Source organism: Mya arenaria, chromosome 10, assembly GCF_026914265.1.
Source record: "Mya arenaria isolate MELC-2E11 chromosome 10, ASM2691426v1".
NCBI classification, from domain to species: Eukaryota; Metazoa; Mollusca; class Bivalvia; order Myida; family Myidae; genus Mya; species Mya arenaria.
In genome coordinates this window covers 16,215,742-16,231,614 of record NC_069131.1, presented here as the reverse complement: position 1 = coordinate 16,231,614, position 15,873 = coordinate 16,215,742, and the positions used below count along the sequence as shown (strand labels likewise).

Genomic DNA, 15,873 nt, shown 5'->3' with positions numbered 1-15,873 from the left:
TGTAAAGATAGAGACTTTATCAAATATGTACTACATGTTAAACTACATCACAGAATAATAGACGGGATGATTTGATCTCTTTACAATAAGATTCAAGATTTAAGATTCAAGATTTAACACATTTATTAAGTAATTTGAACACAATCGTATACCTCATTACATGATCAAAATATATTTCAATTATTATTGATACATATATACAATTATAACACAAAAGGTATGAATGTGAGACACGACATATATATTATGATCACTATTTACTTTTTAATAATCAGTATTTTACACATTAAATCTGTATCAAATAGTATTTAAACTGACATTGAGGATGGACAAACAAGCGTTAAGCTAAATATTTAAATTATGCTTGTCACGAAGAAAGAAACATCATATGACAAATCAAACATGTACTTTGTTAACAATTAAATTTTATGAATAAATATTATATGTATATATGTAAATAAAATAGAGTTAAATACTAGACGTAAGCATAACCTAAGTGTGATGGTTACGAAACAATATTTACAATGTTATGACGACGTTCGAATCCGAATAAGCACAATTAACATAATTAAATATTAACTCCATGTTATTTTCACTCCGAAACATAATTATTTAAATATTTTTTACAAACTCATGTTCGACGATATTGAAAGTCCTTACAGCAGATACAACTGCGCTAAACAACTTAAATGTGTTCAAATTTGTTCGTGTTTATCTGATGTATGGTTATCACAAGGTGTTGGAGATAACCTTAAAAAATAAACATTAGAAAGAGTATCAGAAAACTTTGTACAAAGTCTCCTTGGTAGACTCAACCAATACTAAATGGCATTTTTCTTGCATTTGAAACCCTGTTCAATTAATGCCTTTTATGTGAATTCGAGCAAAGAAGATGGTAACAGGAATCATATTTAAACAGTCAAAATTGCGGAGCTGTGCCCAGATTACATATGTATTCCTAATACGTTTTACAAAACAAGTAATTCAGTCTTAGTTCACATTCACATTTTCGTGTCAGTTTTTTAAATTTAATTTCCACCCTCTACAAGCGTGTCTTTTTCAACGTCTTTCCCCTGGGCAAATATCTGAAACAATGAGCCAAAATGAAGTGTTTTTAACGAGTAACCGCAATGTGAAAGAGCGCGTTATTATGTAAAAGGAATAGAATCCAACCAGGAACATGAACACGATAAATTAGTTAATGCGTTCAATAGCACTATACCATTAAGCGGCACTCTCACAGATATACCGTTTTGACAACTTTTTGTATTTTTTGTCTTGCAATGAGCCAATTCGGAAATGTCTGAACACCAGTGATACAGGATTGCTAACAAAAGATCAAACCTCAGTTTTTCTTATTGACGTTCGAAATTTGATGTTTTATTTATTAACGATCAGTTTCATTGTGAGTTATCTTACATAAATGATCCATACCAAAATCGGTTGATTCGGAGACAAAAACTGAAAGAAATGTCCAAACTGTTAATCTGTGAGATAGCAGCTTTACGGGCTTAATACAGTCTGAAATTATAAAAATCTTCAATGGCCGAGAATGTTAGATAGGTTTATTCCGACCCGAGCGTAGGGTGTTTTGCGGAAACGAGGCCTACCGAGTTTCCGCAGAACACCCTGCGCGAGAGTTGGGATGAACCTATCTTACACTAGCGGCTATGGTAGATGCCTTTTCTCCCACATCAGTTAAACAAAATTAAGTAACAATCTATTTTTTGCTGGAAATCTTTTGTGCGTAGTGAAAATAATTGCGTTATGATATTTTATAATTCGTGGTTGTCATGGATATGCGCGCAGTGATTCAAATAGGTCTTTAAATAGTTCTGAGAAGAGTGAAGTATTATTTCTAGAAAGGTGCGTGAACCCTTTTTATGGTGAAATTTGAAGCGAGAAATAATTAATAAGGATTCTTAATATTGCCACAAAAAGGTTTATATGATGCTACAGACGACAGTCTTCAGCAAGGGAGGTTATTACAATGTGGTAACCATTAAAATGGAGTTCCATACGGGTACTTGTTTTAAGTTTGCCCGTGGGCAAAATAAGAATTTCTAGCATGGTTTAATTTTTGGATCTACTAATCTAAGGTGGGAGAATGAATTGTCCTAAACGATCACGATTATAAATTTGCTTGAATAAAATTTCATTTCATCTCTAGTTTGTTACGTAAATGAGAACAATAATTTGTTACATTTTCATTTTCATTTCCATTCTTCTTGCCCTGAACATCGAGTTTGACCTCTCGCTTTTCAATCTCCCTCCTCATTCCATCTCCCCAATCATCATGACCCTTGTACCGGAAGTAGAAAATTAATGACGACAAGATGATCATTGCCAGGGCAGACGCCACGAGGCCGTAGCCATGGACGGCGTTCCGGAAGAAGACAATATCGTACAGCAAGCACGATTGGCGTTCTCCACACGTGTACTTCCATAATTTGCACGTGCCGTCAATTATGGCGCCAAATATAACAGGCCCTGGCATCCACCCTGGAATAAAGTTCCCTATGATTAAATTGTCAGTATTTTACTTAAGTACATAAATTATAAAGGTGTTTGCACGTCGTATAGAACGAGTTTATCGAACTTCCAGACTTCAGATAAATTTATTTTTCGGTTATAATATTGATCGAAGTTCAAATATTAGTAGTTAATAGAACATTTTTTTCCTAAAATAAATGTTTTAGAAAAGCACTCTAGAAAGTTTCAAGTAAACCAGCATCTACAATTAAATAATCCCAAATGAAAACTGGACAAGGTTTATTCGCTCCCTTATCTAATGTTTACGCGTTAATACATCGAAATACGTTTACCTAGGGCCGCTGTCAAAAATCCGGCGAAGGCTGAAGATACAGCTCTGTCTCGTTCCTCTACACACCTGAAACAACACGTGGCTTTGAAAAAGCTTTGAAAAAGCTTTGCTAGTCCATATTTTATTGGGTTTATTGACTGCATCCAACATGCAAACATGTGATTTTTGGTTTACTGGTGATCCCATATTGTATTGGTGTCAATCAAGGTGTCCGACAAACGTGGATTTAAAACAGTGTTGAAAGTATCCCATATGCAAACTTGTGTTTTTTGGATACCTGGTGATTTCAAAATTTGCCACAATAAATTCTAAAGGATTCTAAAATTAATTAATACGTGGCCCCAAATTCCACAGTTCAAAATGCGCCAAAATATAGCAAGTATTTTAACTGTACACAATTCATGTGTTACATTACATCATGTTAAAGCACACTTCATCAAAAACTTTAGCATATATGTCTCACATTCATCTACCTGAGCTTAGCAATGAAGGTGGGTATAATCTTAAAGGCTGTGAACAGTTTGCCGACGAAGGTAAAGGCCGCGTACACGTACAGGTTGGTAGAACATCCTTGGTCACACAGGCCCGACTCCGCCTGGCCTCCCTCAATACATGTGCAGTTAGTAAACGACTGAAATTAGAGGACCTAAAGTCAGATACCACCCTCATCCAATGAAGTACTGTTTGCAAATGGAGTGCTTTATCAACTGATTTAATTAAATTAAACAGTCGTGCTCTTTTAAACAGGCATATTTCTGATATATTTTATTATAACATCTTCAAAATGGTGCAGGGGGCACTGTTAAATTATATGCCTAAAAATATAGCTTTTACTAGATATAAGGTCATCTTAAGCTAAGTTACTAATAATGTATCGGGAAGATGGAAACACCCAAGGTAAGCCTCAAATAGTACAAAATTGTGATACAAGCCATTGTTCATATTTCAGATTTTATATTTTTAAACCCGTAGCTAATGGGGCCTTAACCCGAGTAAAGTATGTCATGCAAAAAAACGAATACCGCTAAAGATATATACTGAAACCTACGCCTTTATCCTTGACGGAGCATCCCGCATGACAGGGGCTAAAGTACGACCTCCCATCCTGTCCGCAGATTGGGAAATATTTCTGGTCGTTGCACTCACACCCACTCATGCAGGGGGAAGGGACTAGTTTGTACGGAGGAGGTACGAGGCTTGATCTGGAATTATATATTTGGTGATACAAATATTAATACTACCGCCGTCTGAATTCTCAAACGTTTTCATTCCGCAATGCTAGTGATGGTTATGTTTAGGATTCAATATGTATCTGACTGCTTCTAAAACAAAGCTTTTTTTGTTTTAATGGGCCAAAGTAATTATTGTTATCGCAATGGAATGTTAAATGTTTATGAAATTTGTATGAAGGTCTAGGGTAATATATTTACCGTCCATTAAATCCCTGACAAGGAAATAATTTGGTTCTTATTATGAATTAAAATCGAAAAGTTCTTTAAATTCGTATACTTACGAAAAGGTATACTAATTTCGACATTCATTTAAACTACAGACACTGAACTAAAAACACTAACTCATGCACATCGGTTTTATTAGCAGCAGTATTTAAACATCGGAACTTTGGATTATGTCATGTATACAAATAAATTAGTTTGAATGAAATCGACATGACTTCATTTCCTTCAAATATTTTACATTTTCAAATCACTTGGAAGGAAAGATTAGCGAATACATGTCGCTTTTATTTTTAATTATGTTTTCCTTATTTGTTCCCAGTTTTAGTACAATGATGCTTTTTATTATGAAACTATATGATCACACAGTTTTAAACCTTTTATTTTATAAGGCAGACTGTGAGGGATGTTATAGTTTCTAACAATTACTGCATCGTATCTTTGAAAAGTTTTTGCATTAGGTGCTATGAATTGTTTGCCTCCGTCTGCAAATAGAGTTGGGATCTCTAATCATAGAAATTCTTGGGGTTTACCTATACGTTTATTATTATTTGTTTTATTGATAAGTTAATGCATACTTTGATAAGATTTACCTTTTGCGTTTTATCTTTAATAAGGATTGTTGGGATAAGAGTGAGGTTTGTGCACATAAACCGGTTTAAACCCCCAGTAAATTTACATTTTACTGACCGTTCGAAGGCGGTACCTAACAATTGATAACTTGATAAACATACCTAGTTTTGGTATTAAGTATATGTATGCACTGTGCTGTTTGTGGAGAGTGTTGTGCTGTTCTTCTATGTTTCTTGCTTGTGATTGTGTGTTCTATGTCTTTGGCGTTTGCCCAGAGCCACTTAACCGGGTTTATGTTTAAACTTTTTGCTACTGAGCTTGTTTCTGTAGCTTTTTGCATACATATTGCTACTCACATTTGGGCATTGTCACCGAACACCACCGGTTGCTTACATCCTAGGAAGAAGCCACTGGCACTGCACACAATGTTCACGGCGTAGAAGATGAGAAGCATTTTGATCGTGGTCAGTGGAGTCATCGGAATACGGCGGGTAATAATCCCACCCAAGAACGACCCCAGAGAAACAGCTGATATGCTACTCAAAGCTGAAAATGTTGTGTCTTTGCTATTTAGTTGTAATCTTCTCTACTGTCGGAATATTCTTATCATTCTTTGCGTAAGATCGTTGGTGTTACAATACTCTCTGAATGCCAATAATCACTCAAGTGAATGAACAAAGTTTTTAGACAGTATTAGTTCTCTTTCTAGTTAATCATAGAACAAATAAAATAAAATATTAAATTTCAAAATTGCAATTCATAGGCAAAAGGTAATGTATCGGCTGTTGAAAATCTATGAAATAAAGGTTACTCAGGACTTCTTAATTCTTAAGACTAGCTTACCTAAAATTATATTCGCCTGCCAGAGAGGGACGCTGTACTGGGAGGCCAGGTATTTTGGCATGAACGAGAGCACACCAGCTACACCCACTAGGTTAACAACCGAAGATAATGATAGTATGACATAAGTCGGGTTCTTGAGGAGGCGTAGAACAGCGGCAAGGAATTCTGTAATATAAATCTCCATTAGCCTACCGATATAATGTTATAAAAGGTCGGTGTCCAAATTTTACAGGCATACATTGCTGTTCAGTTTGAACACATTTTGAAAAAAAAGTATGAATTGAGTGAGATATTGTGCACACTTTTAAGAAACTGTCATGCGAAACTTTTGCCCTTACGCAAATGAATCGAAATGCAATTATTTCGTTATAATAAAAGGCTAATGTCAATAACTTTTTTCAAACTAAATATAACCTTAATAAATATGAATGTAAATAACAAACCTTTGACTTCCTTTACAACTGTCTCTCTGGTAGAGTTATTTTCCAACTTCTGCAACGCCTTCTCTTTGGCAATGACGTGTAAATCCCCACGTCGTTTATGGGACTTCAAATAGCGCGGGAAACACATGATTGGGACACTGAATAGGAGTGAAAAGCCGCCAAACACGAGAAAGCCCAGCCACCACGCTCCAATCCATCGAGGGTCACGTGGCGTTATGTCAACAGCTACGTATAGTTAATTGTGTATTTTCACCTACTCTTTATAGAAACAATATAACAGGTATCTTTCAATGAAATTAAATGCATTCAACTTATTTTTACGAATTTTGAAAGCAGATAGGTTTTGCAAATGAAAACCTTGGTGCAACTTGATGTGAATGACGGATTATTAATCATTAATCTGTTATACAAGTTTACACACTGAAAAAGAGGGAAAACATTGATATGCCAGTTTCAATAATAGCTACCTTTACAACTGATAAACATGACATGTGTATGTTGAACTATAATATTTTAAGAAGACCAGCGTATATTAGACGTATATATTCAATTTGTACAATGCTGCAATCTTTCATGTACTAATATGTTTTACATGACAGTGATAAATGTATAAATCATCTTACATTCCAAGGTGACATATATCTTGCTGAACAGTCCGCCAAGCAGGTACGCGAGGGCTGGTCCGAAAATTCCTGTTCCAACTAGAATTCCCATATAAAAACCAGTCTTCCGCTTTTCAACAGCATCGTCAATATATATGGATACGAAAGGGTAACGACATGATTTCCCTACTCCTTGCAAAAACTAAAATATAAGAAGTAGAAAAGTATCAAACGTTGTTTTTTTACCATAGTATTTTTATTGTATTTTAGTAAATAATTTTGTATTATAATAATGATGATATTTTTTTATTAACTGCACAAACACAATTGTAAATTATGGCGTGAAATAAATCACCCAATTGTATACTTTGGCGTGTAATCACAAATCAAATTGTTAACTATGGCGTGGAATCACACAATTGTTACCTTGTACATGCAAAGATACAGGTGTTAACTCTGACTTGCTTACACACAGGTTTTACCTATGACGTGCAATCGCACGATTGTTAACTATGATTTGCAATCATAGCAATGTTAACTTTTACGTGCAATTACACAAATGATTACTATGACGTACAATCACAAGTTTTTCAACTAAGTTTTAAAATGAAATAATTGTTGGATAGGAAGTGCAATTACATAATTGTTATATATGTTGTGCAATTAGACTATAATACATAAAGTGAAAATGTCATAATGCAATTAACCGGTAGTTTTTACCACAGCGGTGTTCCAATTGTGTTTCTTATTAGAAACCATTTGTGAAGAAGAACAACATTACTGTTTTTTTGGTTCTGTACGAGTAAAACGTATATGTAGGAATATGTTATGTTTGTCGCAAGTAAAGCAAATTAAAAAAATGCAAACGTAATAGTATTATTATAATTAAAAGGCATGCGTCATTTGGAACATCATAGATTATGATTCCTCGAGGTTCATTACTTACATAAGTTTATATATGTAATAATGTATTCGATGCACGTTTTGCAAACTAATGTTATTAAGGCATCACCATTCTAAAAAAATTGAACACTGAAATAATGAGTTGTCGATATCGTGGTAGTAGTGAAATGTTTAGATACCATTGAATTGCTATACGTTATGAAATAGATATATTCGGTGGTGGACATATCATCAATTGCCCTAAAAATCCGTTCACATTCAAAGATAAAATCCATATTGTGTAGATATATTAAAGCAAGTGCGTAATGATCAGACCAAGTCTAACTAGGCGATTATTAGTGATTTGTTTCTTTATATTTCTTTCTTGCAAGAGATAATACTGTTTTCTTTGCATGAAATATCGGAAGCAATGTTCTTTACAAGAAATGTTATCAATTTGTATTTTACCTGGATTTCTGGTCATTAATGTAATCGACATTTCAACCTAAAGCAGAAACAGTTGGAAATATAAAACATGTTATGTATTGCAATTTTTCGTTTAATACATCCTTCTTAAACCAGAACTAACCATTCCAACGGCGATCAAAGTAAAGGCCACTTTCTTAATGTATAACTCTTGTAGCCCAGCAGTTCTTTCGGCGGTTGACGACTGTGAGTCACAGCGAGCATCATAGTTGCTGTCCCCACTGCTGTTAAGACAAAGCGGTACCATGCTGCTACTGGATACAACTGATTTCACGGACATGTTTGAATCTTGCATAGGTTGGCGGTCGGATAAGGCATAGGTGCTTCTGTCGCTGATAAAGTAGGGCAAGGCACACATCAAACCACATACACCGAATAATATGGTGCTTGTTCCAAGACCGCGAGGAATATGAACCTATATTTAAATTGAACATAATAATAGGACTCAAAACATTGTTTGGCAGATTTCAGTTGTAGGCAACGTTGATTTTACAGGCTTGTTTTAGAATGCATAATTGTGTTTTATCACTTACAACGGTTATGAAGTAAGTTATATTTAAGTCACTCTTGTTGGCGCGATGTTGAGTGAGGGTCACGTCTTATGTTGTGGAGGTCATCAGAGTACCCGGGGAAAATCAATTAATCTGGCTTGGTGATCATAAACCTAACTTAAATGCGTCCCGGCTAAGAATCGTACCAACGTCGCCATGGTATAAAGCTAATGCGCCAACTAATGCATTAACCGGACAACCGAACAATATTTCATTTATATTTCATGAAATATCGCTTCTACATACGACGTTATTCGATTACGTTACTCTACAAAATTATGCCTCGTTTATAGTAAATACAAGTCAAGCATCACCAAGCAATTCTCAAACTCAGGAAAAAATACCACAGCGACTCACCTTTCTTGCGATGTAACCCGCAAAAACAACACAGAGAAGAAATCCAATGTCGTTGCAGCTCATCAAAAATCCGGTCTCTGCACTGCTGAAGCCAAACTGTTTCTCCAGCATTGAAACCTACATCAAAAGTGCGTAATTATGTGTCACAATTATTCTACCTTATATAAATTCATACTTGGGCAATACTGCGACTTTGTTGAGACTTCTACATTCCTCGCCACATACAATAGAATATACCTTATACATGCATTACGTATTTCGTTTTTTTTCTATTTGTATAGTGTATATTTGTTACCCAATTAGCTATTGAATTGAAAATTTGCATGCGAAATAATCTTTGATATAGTTGGCGGTGTCCGTCAGGCTTAGGGCGTCTAGCTGAGATATTCTGATGGGCAATCAAACGATTTTTCCTATTTCAGAATTGTGTTCTTACCAAAAATACCAAATTTAAATTATCTCTTATTAAATATCATTCTTTCTTTTGTCTCACCTGTGAGTTAACATAAGTTGTCAAAGTCTGTGTCAGCAGGCCAGAGAAGCTGTACAGGCCAACAAAGGCTCCGATCCTGGCAAATACCTTGTAATGCATAATCGAAGGAGTGAAAACAAACACTATTACATAACAGGGTCCTTAGTACCAATATGAGAAGTTGGAAAGTCTAGTTTTAACTTATAAATTGCATCGAAAATCAACACTTGTAAATACAATCTTAATCTTATTTGGTGACCTAAAGGACAGATCTTAACTTCGCCTTGACCTGTATCTCCCAATTGAAAATGATGGATCTTCCCTCGAATAACTGTTGATACTAAACCAGCACGTCGTTCATATAAATCTCCGTGTAAGCCAAAAACACATCATCATTAAAGTTCAAAGCAAACGCTTCAAATTAACAAGCACTCAAATAATGCGGAATGTTTTAAAGATTCCTCAAAAACATATTTTAACCAACCTGTAATGACTCTGGCTTAAATGAACCCAGTCCGCATTTCGTGTCGTTCTCTATATCTTCAGGAATTTCAAACCCCGCTTCGTATTCTTCTGTATGCATTGCATCTTTTTGATAATCCTTTTTATTGGAGTTCATTTTGATGGATTTGTTGGTCGCGGTTAGCCTTTAATGCGAGCCCTGTCCCAAGATATCAATGTGTTTCTCGTCCCTGCTGTTTCAATTGTATTATTACCATAATTTATTGATTGATTTCGGTATTCAAAAATAAGTATACTGGAAATTATAGAACTATTTATTAGCTATGTCTTAGGCGTTTTAAACATGAAATCAATCCAAATTTATTATGGACATATGAGGACTAAACGAATATTCATGGAAAAAATACGTATTTTAAGCAGGTTCATTTCATAAGTATTACTACCAAACCATGATCATATTTAGAATGCTCTTACAGATTTTTTGTCATCACACAAAACCCATGATATGAAAATCCTTCATTTAAAACATTTCAGACAAAAACAAGTCTCTTTTAATTAAACTTTAGGCAACTATGACAATCCATTCATACCAACCATATATATATATATATATATATATATATATATATATATATATATATATATATATATATATATATATATATATATATATATATATATATATATATATATATATATATATATATATATATATATATATATATATATATATATACATACACGTACACAGAACACCTGAATCACTCCTTATGATTGAAATGATTTCAATGGCGGCAAATATAGTCAAGTAGTAATACCCAGAACACTTGATGGAACTGTTATGAAAGATACGTCCTAAATAATAACCAAATGGTTTAGTTAAGAAAGGGCAGTTGAAAATATAGACACGTGTTAGCTATGTGATTACCCATTAATGAGAGCTTATTTGAGCCAATATTTGATGCACCGGCATTTAATCGTCTGGTCATTAAACATCGGTTAAAAGGGTTATACTGTTCGAATGCTAAATTACCCTCAACAAGAGAGTTAACAGATCTTTCAGAGTGAATTTTCTTCAGAAATTTACAAACGACGGTTTGTGATATATTTAATTGTAATTTCCATACATATATCAACTTAAAAGGAAAAACAAAAGAAACAAAAATATATCATGTATGATATAAATCAAATTCCTCCACGGAACCTGACTTGGCATAGCTGTTCTGTAATTAGAAAGCTCTGAACGTCCACTACTCTTACAGAATGTCTTATTTACTCAAAACATAACGTTGTTTTAACAAATGTAGTACAAAACAACATATTTTGTAAACAAACATATCGAGAAGGGTTGCCAGTAAAAATAAGCACGTCAAAAATATCGACATTCGTTCGCATACATTTATCAAGTTTTTAAATTATGTGACCGGTTGTGTTAAATAATTAATTAGGACAAGATACATGATTTTTCATAATTTAAAGTCACAACATAACAGCGAGGTCAAAACCGAAAGAGGGACAACCTTTAACAAATGTCATGACCTAAATTCAATTGAGTCGCAGTTAACTTCTGCAAATGTTCACTTTACTGTTCCCTTAATTGTACACACTAGCTGAGCATTATTATGCAAATGTGAGTTCACAGAAACACTATTTGCGACCACCTGGTCGGTGAAGGGTTTAAATTGCCCCCTCTAAGACCTACTAGCGACTAATGTTCCAGTCACATCAACATTGCGTTTCAGAGCGGTTGTAACATAGAGCATATTCAATTTGGTCGCTCAGAGGTTTTATAAAACTTCTGCAGATGTCGCCAATCTGTAATTCGAGAATAATTAATGGTAAACATAACTAAGGACGTATGAACTGATGATGAAGAGGATGTAGCATATACATTTTAACTGTCATTCATAAAGAATGTCAAACAGTACAAAACCATCTTATATACTTAGGTTAAGTGCAGTAAATAACATTACCGTGCATTAGTTCATGCGTATATATTTACAACTCAACTCCAATTTCTTTAATGAACTGCCTTTCGGCAATTGTGGTTATCATCCGATGAACGCAACAACTTCGGATATCTTCGGAAGATGAAACGGGAGCCAGTCAATCGACATGCCAACTTCCGCGTCCGATTAATCCAGTAAAAAAACATGGACTTTCCGAGGTTTCCAGTCCAGTTACCAAAATAACGAGTAAAACATATGGATTCTGCTTAATCTTCCGAAGAAGACGCTTTTAATTTGAAAGTTAACAGAAGGAAATGGAACGAATCAATATGTTCAACCAAGTCAAACACTGAAAGTGTGAAACAGTTTCAAACTGACGATAAATTCTGTGTTCCTGAACCCACAGAGCTCTGTGCCTGAACCGGCTGAAGTCTGAATCTGTGAATAATTTAGTGTACCAGTATCAGTCTAATATGCAGGGGCAGTTCTAGAATTTCAATTGGGGCTAGGTGTGTTACCCCTAAGAACCCCAAATAGGCAACAGCTTTGCCTCTGCCCAATCCACTCCTTTGACCAGATGTGCTGTTGAAAGACCAAGAAAAAAAATGCCAGCCATCAAAAATTTAGTCACTTGAATGCTCATGAAAAACTTGGCATAACAGTAGTTACACACAAAACGATGGCAATGCCAAGCTGATTTAGTGGCAGTCATTTGACTGACAAAAGGAATGTCGTGCTATGTTACAACAAAAGTAGCTTCAAAAACCTAGGTATTTATCAATGGGGTACTATCAAAGACAAAGTTTGTATTTAAAGAAAGGCCGTCTCTAACCGTAGGCTTGACTAAAGAGTAACATCCCTTTTATGTAAATTAGCCATGGAATAGATGATTTGCTAAGCAGAAGTTCTCAAATGTCAACCAAATTTTACATGAAGGTTAGCTAGATAAAACCTGCACAAAATGTTAAATCATTTAGCAGAAACTTCAAATGTATTCGGGCCCTGCACCGTACCTAAGCAGAAGCAGAAGTAGAAGTATTCATCTATTTATGACATTAATTTTGCAAAACTATCTATTGTGAAATATGCAAAGAAGCGCATGCATATGTTGTTCATTCTAAAGGTGAGAGGACTTCATCATGGTTCACGCTGGTTTTCACCAAAGAAATGTATTCTCTACATAGGAAATTGGTGAAATTGCTACAAACATCTGAACATGACTAGTATGTCCTGAATGTACTATGCCCTGGCAAAAACCAGTGCATTTGTAGTCTGTGGGATGCTTAGTCACAATCTGCCATTCACGGAATCTGACAGAGTTATACAAATACTAGATAAATTAAGATAAGTGTGATACGATTTCAAAGAATGAAGTCATGTGGGAAGATTAAGGACAACTCTAGAGTCTAAACAACAAAGTTGTCAAGACTGATGTTAAGCTGCACTCTCACACAGCGTTTTTACAACTTTTTAATTCTTTGTCATGGAAAGAGCAATTTTTGCGTAAGTATCTGCAAATAGTAGTAGTAGTAGTTTTATTCGTGCATTATGTTAATAACAGTACATTTTACATCAATATAAGATATATCACATATTGTATTTGCATAATATTTAGAGTCCTAATAAGTTATATCATAGAAAGTTGAAATATGAAATACATAATACTAGAACTACTAAAACAAGAATTACTTCTGGTGTTAATGATAAAGCTTTCTAATTTATTACCAAATAAAGTTTTACCAAATAAAGTTTAACATAATACAAGTACAAAAGCTTATAACCAATGGGGTCCATGTCTAAGGTATTAAAGTTGGCAATAAATAATTTAGTGAACAGTATTATTTAATGTTATATCATATACTCAGATGAATTAAATTAATATATGACATTCATCACAAGTAAACTACTATCAGTATCACATAATTGTATAATATACCACACAATTATACAAATAGTTAAGGAATATTGAAAAATTACCAAAGCAACTATATAAAAATTGTGCGTATTCTTAGAAAGCGCACTTATATTTATCTAATACATTAAAAATATGAATACAAAAAGACAGACTTTTCAGACTTCTCCATATCCTTTAAGAGGTGAGTTTTGACTAATTTCTTAAAAAACATACTTTGATTCTGTGTCTTTGATGTTATTTGGAAGCATGTTCCAATCCCGTATACCATTATAATAAAAGGAAGCTGCTGTAAAACCACCATTATGTGGTTCATAAAAAATTAAGTTGGATCTACTGCCATATGAGTGAACTTCGATACATTTGGCAAAATTATCCTTCATATAACTTGGACATTTGTCATAAAATATTTTGTGTACATGATTTAGCCTAAGTTGTCTTTGTTCGACATTTAAAAAACCAAGATCAGCAAAACTTGGCACTGAAAGCGAGGTTCTACAATGAAAATTATTAAAAAAACGAACAATTTTATTTTGTGGCACCTGGAGTCTATTTTTAGACTTCATGGTAAGGCCACAGTACCAAGATGATGAAGCATATACATCAAGATGTCATTGAACTAATGCATTACAAAGAGTTTTCCTAAGAGATTTGTTTAAAAATTCTATATAAAAATTTGATTCTAGAGTTAACCTTCTTAACAATATTGTTCACGCTCGCTGATAAATTCAATATCAAACGGCTACTCGTGATCTATCCTATACATAAAGTATTGTGCTTAAAGTGTGGAGCAAATAATATATTTACAACATCAGAAATCAGAAATGAATGTTATTTTTTATGTGAAAATAAATTAAAACATGAAAATAAAAACACATTAATTAACGCTTCCATTCATCATTAAAAGGAGGGAGTCAAATATTGATTACATGACGTCGTTCAAAGCGGAGATTATAAGTTTCTTCCATGGCCGAGAGTGTAAGAACAGTAAGATAGGTTCATTCCGACCCGAGCGTAGGGTGTTTTGCGGAAACGAGGTTTACCGAGTTTCCGCAAAACACCCTGCGCGAGGATCGGGATGAACCTATCTAACACGAGCGACTATGGTAGATGCTTTTTCTCCCACCTCAGTTAAACAAAATTAAGTAAAAATGTATTTTTTTTTACCGGAACTCTTTTGTGCTTAGTGAAAATAATTGCGTACGGATATGCAATAATTTGTGGTTGTCATGGATATTCGCGCAGTATGTAAATGGTCTGATCGGTCTTTAAATAGTTCTAAGAAGAGTGAAGCATTATTTCTTAAAAGGTGCGTTAAAACTGTTTTCTGGTGACATTTGAAGCGAGAAATAATTAACTCGCGCTCTAAATATTGCCACCAGACAAGGTTTCCATGATGCACTACAGACAACAGTCTTCAACAAGGGAGGTAATTACAATGTGGTGACCATTAAAAGAAGTTCCATACGGGCATTTTATCTTCGCCCGTGGGCAAGATAAGAATTTCTCGCATGGTTAAATTAATGGATCTACTTATCTGAGGTGGGAGAAAAACTGATACACACTTATTTATACAGCCGGACACATACTAGCAAATTACCGAAATGTATGTTGCCATTGTTACTTAAATAAGTAAAATAAATTCAGAACTATCGCACGAGTGCACGTGACAACAGTATTACCTGGAATTAAGTTATATTACAAGAAATTTATTCTATAATAGCTAGTTTAATATGTTACAACATGTAGTGTATTTATCATAATATCAATACATCAATCTTCAAATTTGTATCATTTTAAGTTGATTTTGTGATTGATCCTCACCTAGTTTGGAGAATTAAAACTTAAAACTTAAAATATATGATTCATGAAATTTATCCTTGCATGATCAAGTATAAATAATTATTATTCATTGGTTGTAGTTGATGGCACACAGAAAGGTCACAAGACCTAGATCCCCATTTCTTATATTGAGAAATCATGTTTTATTTGTAATTACCTTCTGAGAATACTAGGGATTATAGGTTCTTTGTAGAATTTACCGAAAATGTTCAAAATGAGAT

The 15,873-nt window shown here is 34.2% G+C and overlaps 1 protein-coding gene across 4 annotated transcripts; it reads right to left on the bottom strand.

The window, feature by feature from the left end:
• Positions 1–115: 115 nt before the first annotated feature.
• Positions 116–10,744, bottom strand: LOC128206665 (solute carrier organic anion transporter family member 2A1-like). 4 transcript variants are annotated; one of them, XM_052909270.1, is made up of 14 exons: positions 10,691–10,744; positions 9,972–10,182; positions 9,509–9,595; positions 9,016–9,132; positions 8,211–8,522; positions 6,761–6,941; positions 6,138–6,362; positions 5,695–5,859; positions 5,208–5,397; positions 3,873–4,026; positions 3,298–3,455; positions 2,826–2,890; positions 2,204–2,502; positions 116–1,085 (listed from the first exon to the last, which is right to left on the bottom strand). In XM_052909270.1, the coding sequence occupies exons 2-14, from the start codon at positions 10,104–10,106 to the stop codon at positions 1,029–1,031; spliced, it is 2,145 nt and encodes a 714-aa protein (XP_052765230.1). In that variant the 5' UTR covers positions 10,107–10,182; positions 10,691–10,744; the 3' UTR covers positions 116–1,028. The 4 variants fall into 4 exon arrangements, with proteins under 4 accessions (XP_052765230.1, XP_052765233.1, XP_052765232.1 ...); XM_052909273.1 differs by having other exon boundaries at positions 9,972–10,179; positions 10,706–10,724; XM_052909272.1 differs by lacking the exon at positions 10,691–10,744 and adding an exon at positions 10,424–10,533 and having other exon boundaries at positions 9,972–10,179.
• Between the last annotated feature and the right edge of the window lie 5,129 nt (positions 10,745–15,873).

Excerpts from the sequence above, each read along its gene's own strand:
- LOC128206665 (XM_052909270.1), bottom strand. The coding sequence starts at position 10,106 with ATGAACTCCAATAAAAAGGATTATCAAAAAGATGCAATGCATACAGAA. Across the intron at positions 9,596-9,971 it reads TTAAGCCAGAGTCATTACAG|GTATTTGCCAGGATCGGAGC; the intron begins GTTGGTTAAAAT and ends ATGCATTACAAG. Across the intron at positions 6,363-6,760 it reads GATATATGTCACCTTGGAAT|CTGTTGACATAACGCCACGT; the intron begins GTAAGATGATTT and ends AACTATACGTAG.